The sequence below is a fragment of the Sardina pilchardus genome, chromosome 3 (genome assembly GCF_963854185.1).
Source record: "Sardina pilchardus chromosome 3, fSarPil1.1, whole genome shotgun sequence".
Taxonomy (NCBI): Eukaryota; Metazoa; Chordata; class Actinopteri; order Clupeiformes; family Clupeidae; genus Sardina; species Sardina pilchardus.
The window spans coordinates 26,372,058-26,382,057 of record NC_084996.1 but is presented as its reverse complement, the minus strand read 5'-3'; the positions used below and the strand labels follow the sequence as shown (position 1 = coordinate 26,382,057).

The 10,000-nt window shown below is 44.1% G+C and overlaps 1 protein-coding gene across 1 annotated transcript in view; it reads left to right on the top strand.

Moving 5' to 3' along the window:
• LOC134077158 (corticotropin-releasing factor receptor 1-like) overlaps positions 1-10,000 on the top strand; it is a 38,469-nt gene that overhangs the window by 1,514 nt on the left and 26,955 nt on the right. Inside the window, exons 2-4 of the mRNA XM_062532585.1 lie at positions 3,919-4,006; positions 6,540-6,584; positions 7,298-7,417. Of these exons, the coding sequence (XP_062388569.1) occupies positions 3,919-4,006; positions 6,540-6,584; positions 7,298-7,417 (253 nt within the window). The remainder of the gene's footprint in view (positions 1-3,918; positions 4,007-6,539; positions 6,585-7,297; positions 7,418-10,000) is intronic.

Here is a 10,000-nt window from a genome sequence, read left to right as displayed (position 1 = left end):
CTATGTGCTGTTGTTTGAGGAGTGTATGTGTCATGGGGCTGATTGTGCTTCATTAATTAATGTGTGTAGCTAATTAGCATGTGTGCATGGCTTGGGAATCACATGGCCAGCCCTGCCCATGCTCAATTACATTCCTCCACTGTGCCTGCAGTGAAAACATGTTTTGTGAGGTGGCCTTGCGTCCCTCATAAAAATAAAGGGTCTTTGGCTCGCCCTCAGAGAGAAAGCCATAACGTTTCTCAAGATGAGGAGTCCCTTTGGCACAGTACAGTGCCTTTCTTAACTAAATAGCTTTTCAGTGGTTCTTTATTATAAGGTTGGTTGTCCCAAATACTCACATGGGCCAGAAACGGTAGCGATTAAAATGTGTTAATCTGTTGATTAATTTCTTCATTAATTGATGCGATGTTTGATCAGTAATGACAGAAAATGGTGAGAACAGTCGGTCAGTGCTTCCCATAGCAATATTATGTTCTCAAATGTGTCATTTTGTCCTCGCAATTTATTGAGCTTACTATCACAGGAACGTTGTGGTATTATGCAAAAAAAAAAGAGGCAGAAACAAGATAAACTAAAAAAAAGGCAGAAACAAGATTAACTAATTACCAAAATAGTTGTAAATTAATTCAGTAGTTGCAAACTAATCAGTAAATACGTAGATCAGTCCCTTACTTCATTCTGCAAATGCACTACTAGCACTAAAATAGAAACCTTTTGAGGGGTGGGCTAGTGCTGTAAGAAAACCTCTCGATTTTCACGTGGACTTAGATGTAATTAGGGGCTTTTCTAATTACTGTAGGGTCAAATCATAGCATTGTTGCTGCACTGTCTCAGATTTTGTTTAAACCATGCCTGCATCAAGAATGGGTCGCAAAACCAAGGCTGGTGACATATTTTTGTTCGAATCCCATTTCAGACCTTGACATTGCTTCAGTTGTACAACCTGAAAATCACATTATCTGGGTATAAAATAAAATTTTCTCAGTAGGGTGAACCTGTAAATGTTTGTACGGCACTCTCACTGATTTCCTATTAGGCCCTATAGATTTGGAAAGAAGGGTGACATTAAGGGTGGTATATAGTTTCAATCAATCATTATTTTTTTCTTAGTATATGTAGGCCTATATATAGGCTATATATATATATGTACGTATATATGTGTGTATATATATGTATATATTATGCATTTTGTACTAATATTTTATGAGCTTGAAGAGCTTAAAGATTAAACGAGTAGAGGTTGTGTTTTTCGGTCATTTTCATATGATTAAAATTGATTTTAATCATTATGTGATTTTGGTGATACATTAGCTTCTCGCCTGCTAGCTTCATGTTTAAAAGTGACTAAGATTTCCGGTAATTTTCCCATTTAAAGCGTGTCTCTTCTCAAATTAGAAAGTGCAATAAGACCAACTGAAAATGAAACCTGCCTTTTTTCTAGGCTGATTTGACATGGAACTAACACTCTCATCTGGTGTAATAATCAAGGCAACTTGCAAACGTACCATGGGTGCAGTGATATCACGCAGCATCTGAAAATAGTCCCCATAGACAGAAAGCCTAGAGAAACGCCAGGTTTCATTTCCAGTTGGTGCTTGTGTCCTATATTATATATATCTCACTACAGCACCTCTTCACCTCATGCACTTTTTATTGCATTGTGTTTATGTACATTGCTCTGTTTTCTGTTTTTATTTATTTGTCCCTCCTTTTGCACATTGCAAATTGACTTGCCTCCGTGTGTGAAGTGTTCTGTATAAATAAACTGGCCTTGCCTTGCCATCGTCATATCGCTAGTGAATCAGAAGCGGAGGAAGTTGAATAATGTGTCCCGATGGACGTGTTGTGCTTCCTCTCACAAAGGGGCCCTCTTCCACGCGAACCCGTGAGGCTGTTCACACTGAATGTTATGATCCCTTTATGCACAAGGGAAAAACAGTTTTCCCAGTGAAAGCGTCATTGTGGACGTCACCTTGTGTGGGTATAACTGGTGGGAAACTGGGAGAAGAGTTTGCTGACAGAGTTGCCCAGTTGAGGGCTCGTAGTCACTTTTGTCATCATGTTGTAGTTCATTTGTTGTCCATATGGACCTTCATGTCCAACAATTTTAATGTGAACTTGAAAATGTGACCATTTTAATATCAACTTGGAATTTGACAATTTTATTGTGAACTTGGGAATTTGACGTTTTTAATGGGAATTTGACCGTTTTTTAACAGTTTCATTTGGTTGGTTGGTGGCTCCCAGTTGGTTTTCTACACAAGAGAATCCGTTGAAAGTGCATCTGTGCCCGTCTAGTGCTGAAGTGAAATGAAATTGAGTGACAGTACATAGATGGGCGGAGCCAGGGCACAGGAACTCAATCAGGGGTGCGGTCGGTAATATTCCCAGATGGCATGAAACAACTCAATCACAGGGGCGGTCCCAATATTCCCAGATAGCATGAAAGAACTCAATCACGGATGTGGGCGCTAATATTCCCAGATGGCATGAAACAACTCGATCACAGGTGTGGGTGCTAATATTCCCAGATGGCATGAAGGCAGTAGACATCAATAGAATAGGTGTCCTGTTGTGTTGCTAGGTGACTATACTGTATGGTTGCACTCCAGGACGGGTTTGCATGTATGTTACCTTTAAAGGAAGTTGGGGAACTAAACTGTGAATTTAAAAATTCATGTTGAAAGCCTATCCACCCTGGGATGTTTCTGAGTAATGTCTTTGTGGAATCTCTTGCATGTGAGTAGATTAAGATGGATGCCTTTGTGTCATAAAGCCTTGCAATATATCAGTCTCTCTGCAAACGTTATGCCAAAATTTGTAGCGCATTTCATGAAGATGCAGCGTTTTGTGTTTTGCATCGTTTCTCTTCCTGCAGCGCATTTCATGAAGATGCATTTGCTTTTGTTTCTTGCAGTGCGTTTTTTTCATTTGTACCACGTTTCTCTGTTTGTACTTTTGTTAATTTGCACTGTTTTGTATTTGAAACAGCTTTCTCTAATTGAGCGCGTTTGGCCCTTCTCGGCCACCGTAGTGTTGTGATTGTGGTTGGCAGACGCCTTTGTCCAAAGTGACATACAAATAAAAACAATACAATATTAATTTGACTGTGAACAATTTCAAAAAAGCAATATAAACAATAAACATTATCAATAGAAGCAAACCTAATGAAAATAAACAATGACTATAAAGGAGAATAGAAAATAAACAATAAAGTCATTCAATCAATCATGTAATAACAATAACTATGGCATGGTAATCAATGGCCTGATGAATTAAACAATACTACTTGGCTTTAGATTAGGGCCCTATATCTCTAAATGTCTTGACAAGGAGAGGACATCCATACTCAAATTTAGATTATGGTCCTATATGTCTAAGCATCCATATTCAGCTTGTAACTTCCCCTCTTCCTCCTCTCTCTGTCTCTTTCTCCCTCTTCTCTCTGTCCATCTCTTTCTCCGTCCTCTCTCTGTCTGCCTCTTTCTCTCTCTTCTCTGTCCGTCTCTTTCTCCCTCTTCTCTGTCCATCTCTTTCTCCCTCTTCTCTCTGTCCATCTCTTTCTCCCTCCTCTCTCTGTCCTGTCTCTTTCTCTCTCTTCTCTGTCCTCCATCCTGCATTTCTCTGTCTGTCTGTTCTCTTGCTCTCCTTTGATTTTGTATGAATAGATTTTGAATTATGTATGTCTGAACACGCTCACTACTAAGTGAATACACTTTAATTTGGCTGTGGGTGTAAACTAATAACTACACATTTATAATGCACAGTTATAACACCTCCCTCTCCTCTTCCTCTCTACCTTTCTCATCTGTCCCTCCCTCCCTCCCTCACCCTGTCTTTCTCTCTATATTCCTCCCTCTCTCCCTCCCTCTCTCTCTCCCTCTCTCTCCTTCTCTCTCTCTTCCTCCCTCTGCTCAGGTGTCCACTCTGCTGTTTGTGTGTGTGGGGGGTGCTGATGGAGAAGACCCCTGTGATACTCTGATGATGCTGTCGGGAAACTTCACCAGTGAGTCACATTCACACACACACACACACACACACAGTGCAGTAACACAGACACGCACACATGCACTTGCACGCACGCGCGCACATACACACACACACACACACGTGTACACACACACACACACACACGCACACACACACACACACTCTTCGGCAACTGAAACTAGAGCTGCATGGAATAAGTGTGTGTGACCTTCAGTAGAGTATGCGGAATATGAGTGTGTGACGAGCTTCCATCTGACATGTCACAGGAAGTGACAGAGGTATGCTAGCTGCTAGGCTAACAGCCTGTGAGCAGGACCAGTGGGAGACATCAGCGAGAGTGTCTTAAATGCTCAGTGCTAACACTCCAGTGTGATATGTCCTGGAGAGGGTCAGGCCAGGGTTCCAGAAAGGACTTGCTTGCTTGTGTGAGGGTGGAAATGACAAACAGGAAGTCTAAGCACCCAGCAGAGACACACGGTGAATTGAAGAGGGCACTTGGACGCGTTGGCAGGAGAGTGGCGGCCCCCAGAGCCAAGCAGGCCATCTGCACCAGAGGCAGTCACCCCCCAGGCAGGATAGTAAAGACACAGATGTTACACTCTCCACAGTGCACTTGGATCATAGCGCGTCAGAAACAGGACAATTCAATCTGCAAAGACATTTCAATTTGAGGACATTCAAATGAACCGTCTTTGTGATAGAAATGTTGTAATTTGAAACTTTTTTCTTTGGTTGAGTTTGGAATCAAAACGTTTTGGGTTTTCAACTTTATTTGTATTTTAACATAATGCTACATGATGAAATCATTTCGTTAGACATAAAACAAAGATGAAAGCCAAGCCACCATGCAGTAGGCTATGAGAGGCATTCTCCACATGGTGGGAATACAGCCGTGTCAATAACTCTGTGAAGATGCTCGAACCATCCGGAGGGGACCCTTCCCCCCCTGCCCCCCCTCAGTGGTGTGGCCACGTGACAGCAATGGAGGACGTGTAGGAGAGCGAAAACAACATGGCCTCCCTCAGATGTTTATGGTTTTAGGAAATGTCAGGACGTACACACAGAACATAAGGGAGAAGGGAGAGTTAGGATTAGAAGGCCCCTTCGGGACCAGACATATGCCAGATTATCCCATCGAGACCCAACACACAGCTTTATACCCCTGAGGAGAAATCCAGATGTACAGCAAGGTCCAAGGGTCTAGCAGAGGTTGTGTGTGTGTGTGTGTGTGTGTGTGTGTGTGTGTGTGTGTGTGTGTGTGTGTGTGTGTGTGTGTATTTGTCTCTGTGTAGTGAACAGAGAGTGAAGTCATCCCACCCAGCTTTGAACGTGGGTCAACTTTGAAGTCAAATGCTGATGGTCAGGTGACCATATATTCCATCAAGAGGCCAAAGCATACGGTTAAATCATACAGTTAAAACATACAGTTAAAGTAGAACAGCACTCTGAGAGCGCAGACCTCCGCTAAGCGCATCCTGGATCCAAACGGTGATCCAGATCACTCCCAAAATGTAATGTTTTTTCCCTTAGGTCATTTCAGACCTTTCCTGAAAATGTAATTGAAATCCATCCATAACTTTTTGAGTTATCTTGCTAACAGACAGACAAACAAACAAGGAAACAGACAAACAAACAAACAAACAATCCCCTATGAAAACATAAGCTCCTTGGCGGAGGTAATTATACAGTTAAAATATACAGTTAAAGCGTAGGAAGGTCAAGGGGATACTGTATGTCCTTTCCCTGTCAAACTGTAATAGTGCCCATTAAAGTCAGCTGCCAACAGAGGCAATATACTGAATATATGATCCACCATGTGACGTCTCAGTCCCAAGTACCCAAAGTATGATCAGACTGAGGCTGAATGCAGGCATTGTTCACAGCGCTGTGTAAACCCAGGACCTTGGTCTCGCTGTTGACAGACAGCATGGTACTTATGGAAAATACCTCATTGGGTATAATTAAACACAGCTGTGGCATCGGCCTGTGTGGATGTATGTCACAATAAGGACGATGTACTCTGATGTATGTCACATTAAGGACGATGTACTCTGATGTACTGTATGGCACAATAAGGACGATGCACTCTGCATATAGTTGGGATGACAATGAGGAGAATGTGAACTTGAATTTGAACTAGCACTGGTAAGCTGTCCTTTGGGAGGGTCTGTAGATCTAGTAGATAGCTAATACCACTGGATGGGATGGGATTGCCATTGGATTGGGTATGACTGATTTTGACCTTTTCTAGCCGGGTTCAGTTCTAGTGTCTAGTGAAGCTGTGCTCAAGGGGGTAGATGTCTGACCGTGATGTACTTCTAGTGTCTAGTGAAGCTGTGCTCAAGGGGGCAGATGTCTGACCGTGATGTGCTTTACCTCCCTCTGTCTCCCTTTGATCCAAGTGTATCCTGCATACTGTAAAGCCCTCCCAATGGTCAAAGCAGTAATAGAAAGGACTCTCTCTCTCTCCCACTCTCTCTCTCTCTCTGACTCATTCTCTCTCTCTCTCTCCCTCCCTCCCTCCCTCCCTCTCTCTTTGTGATTGGCAGTGTACTCTATGGCCTTCGGGAACCAGACTGACCAGAACGTCTCAGGTACAGTGACCCCCACACTGTGGACTTTTTAATGAAACCACTCTTATTATTTGTTCTTCTGTAAGGACTGTTCTGTTACCCCTGCTCCTCTGTAAGGACTGTTCTGTAACCCCTGCTCCTCTGTAAGGACTGTTCTGTAACCCCTGCTCCTCTATAAGGACTGTTCTGTTACCCCTGCTCCTCTATAAGGACTGTTCTGTTACCCCTGCTCCTCTATAAGGACTGTTCTGTAACCCTTGTTCCTCTATAAGGACTGATTTGTTACCCCTGCTCCTGTAAGGACTGTTCTGTCACCCCTGTTCCTCTATAAGGACTGTTCTGTTTCCCCCGCTCCTCTATAAGGACTGATTTGTCACCCCTGTTCCTCTATAAGGACTGTTCTGTCACCCCTGTTCCTCTATAAGGTTCTGTCACCCCTGTTCCTCTATAAGGACTGTTCTGTCACCCCTGTTCCTCTATAAGGACTGTTCTGTTTCCCCTGCTCTTCTATATGGACTGTTCTGTCACCCCTGTTCTTCTATAAGGACTGTTCTTCTGCCACCCCTGTTCCTCTATAAGGACTGTTCTGTTATCCCCACTCCTCTATAAGGACTGATTTGTTACCCCTGCTCCTCTATAAGGACTGATTTGTCACCCCTGTTCTTCTATAAGGACTGATTTGTCACCCCTGTTCCTCTATAAGGACTGTTCTGTTACCCCCGCTCCTCTTGCAGGGGTGTTCTGCAGAACCTCCATTGACGGGATCGGCACCTGCTGGCCCAGGAGTCGTGCGGGTCAGATGGTGACCCGGCCGTGTCCGGAGTTCTTCCTCGGCGTCCGCTACAACACCACCAGTAAGTTCCGGAACCTCACGCCACATCTCCTCGTTGATTTGAGAAGATATAAGTAGTCTTCTTTATTCTTCTATATCTGGGATTCTGAGTTGTTAATTCTATATCTGGAAGGGTTGTCTCCTGATACTACTTACATGCAACACACACAATGCAACACAAGCCCTTGGTTTAGCTTTTGAAGACACTAATTAGTTACTTGGTATATGAAGTCAGGGGCAATCATTGGTTAGCATGGCACACGGCGACAGCTTAGCTTCAGATGAAGGGCGTATATCGCCACATTAGAGGCTTCTCTGTGCTCCTCAAGACATGCTTCATGGTGTCCTGGAAAATTAAGACGAATAAACACATATTTTAAGGACTCTTTAGGCCCTTGTGTTTTCCTGAGATCAGAATGTGTTTTTCACTCCAACAGCATAAGTGGATATGTCTGAGGAAGGATTTAAACTCCCAAGAGGCTAAGTTAAGCTAAATGTGATTAACCAACAGCATGTGAATATTTAAGTCACAGGTAACATCAGGTGGGGCACGGCTTGGTCATTCGGCATGTATGGACTTTGCAGGTGGGACTGGCTCTGTTTGTGGATAAACAGATAAAGTACCCGTAGGCCTGGAATTGGCACACCACTGTGTCTTTGGATAAGGCACTGACAGGCCACCTTTTAAATACTAAACAAGGCAGCTGTGGCTCTCCACTTCTCTCTCTCTCTCTCTCTCAAATTCAAATTCAAAGGAGCTTTATTGGCATGACTCAAATAAGCAGTGTTGCCAAAGCTGACATATTACAAAACAAACAGATACAATATCTGTTTGGGGTGGAGTGAAAACAAAAGTGAAAACTCTCTCTCTTTTCTCTTCTTTCTCATCTGTGTCAGTATTGTAACCTGTGTAAGCTCCCTAATGTCTCCTCTGGGGGGAGGTGTGTGTGAGGGAGGGAGACGAGCTCTATGCTGAGTAGAGGATGAGGTTGGGTTATTTGAGAAATGTCAGAGAGCTCACTAAGCACCCTGAACACCAAGCAGAAGGATTCTACTGTGGTGATGCAGCAGGAAGGAAGGAAAGACTGAGTGTAAGGGTCCATTCAGTTCTCTCTCCCTCTCTCTCTCTCGTTCTCCCTCTCTCTTTCTTTCTTTCTCTCTCTCTCTCCCTTTCTTTCTCTCTCTCGCCTTCTACCTCTCTCTTTCTTTCTCTGTCTCTCCCCTCCCTCTCTTTCTTTCTCTCTCCCTCTCTCTGTCTTTCTCTCTCCTCCCCCCCTCTCTCTCATTAAAGTTGGATGTCTGGAAGGAGAGAGAGTAGGGTTTAAGGGACTGGAAGGAGAGAGAGTAGGGTTTAAGGGACTGGAAGGAGAGAGAGGGGGGTTTGGGGACTGGTTTGTTTGACCCTTTGGAGCTCCTGCAGGGGATGGTGACTGATCACATTAAGATTGAGGTTTTATTTTGGAACACCATACTGATGCCATCTTTGACCCCCTTTCGCCTTCAGAACTGCCTTAATTCCTCAGAACTGCCTTAATTCTTCAGAACTGCCTTAATTCAACAAGGCGCTGCAAGAATTCTTTAGAATGTCTCAACAGAAATGACAAGACAAAGACAAGAAATAAAGTGCAGTGTAGACAGTAGCATACAGTTGGTTCACTCTTGGTTGGGGGCTTAGTTGGTTGGTTGTCACCGAGATGCAGAGCAAGCGTTCAGTTGGGTGACAGCTGCAGGAAAGAAGCTTCCTCTGAACCGGCCGAGGATGCGGAGAGGCCTGTAACGCCTCGAAGAGGGGATTGGGGTGAACAGTCTGTGGTTGAGGTGAGAAAAGTCTTTGATGTTGCTGAGCAGAGCAGTTGCCACACCAAACCACGGTACGATGGTGCAGCGGTAGAAGTTCACCAGGATCTGAGGAGATACTGTAGGTGGACCCTCTTTAGTCTCCTCAGAAAGAAGAGACGCTGGTGATGTGAGCCTTCTTCATCAGACCAGGTAACATTTTCCCAGTCTTCAACTGTCCAATGTTGGTGAGTTTGTGCAAGTTGTAGCCTCATTGTTCTATTTTTAGTGGCGATGAGTGGTACCCAGTGGGGTCTTCTGCTGGAGTCTCCCAATCCACCTCAAGGCTGAGTGTGCTGTGGCCTCAAAAATACTTTGCTGCCTTCCCTCGGTTGTAACGAGCTATCAGCTTAAATCATTCTGCCCATTCTCCTCTGACCTCTAGCATCAACAAGGCATGTTCGCCCCCAACAGGACTGCTGCATACTGGATCAGACCATTTTTTGTAAACTCTAGAAATGTGTATGAAAATTCCAGTAACTGAGCAGATTGTGGAATGCTCAAACCATTCCGTCTGGCAACAGCAGCCATGTCACGCTCAAAGTTGCTTAGATCACCTTTCCTTCCCATTCTGATATCCAGGGGTGCCTCTCAACATGCCTCCTCGATCCTCGATGCTCGATCCTCGAGGGGCGTTCCCACTGATCTATAACTAACACTGGATAGACTATCCCATTGTTTCCCCCCCCCCATCATTCTTTATGTAGATCAGTGAGGATTGAGGCATCGAGGAGCGAGGGAGGACGTATAAACGCTGCATGAGAGGCAC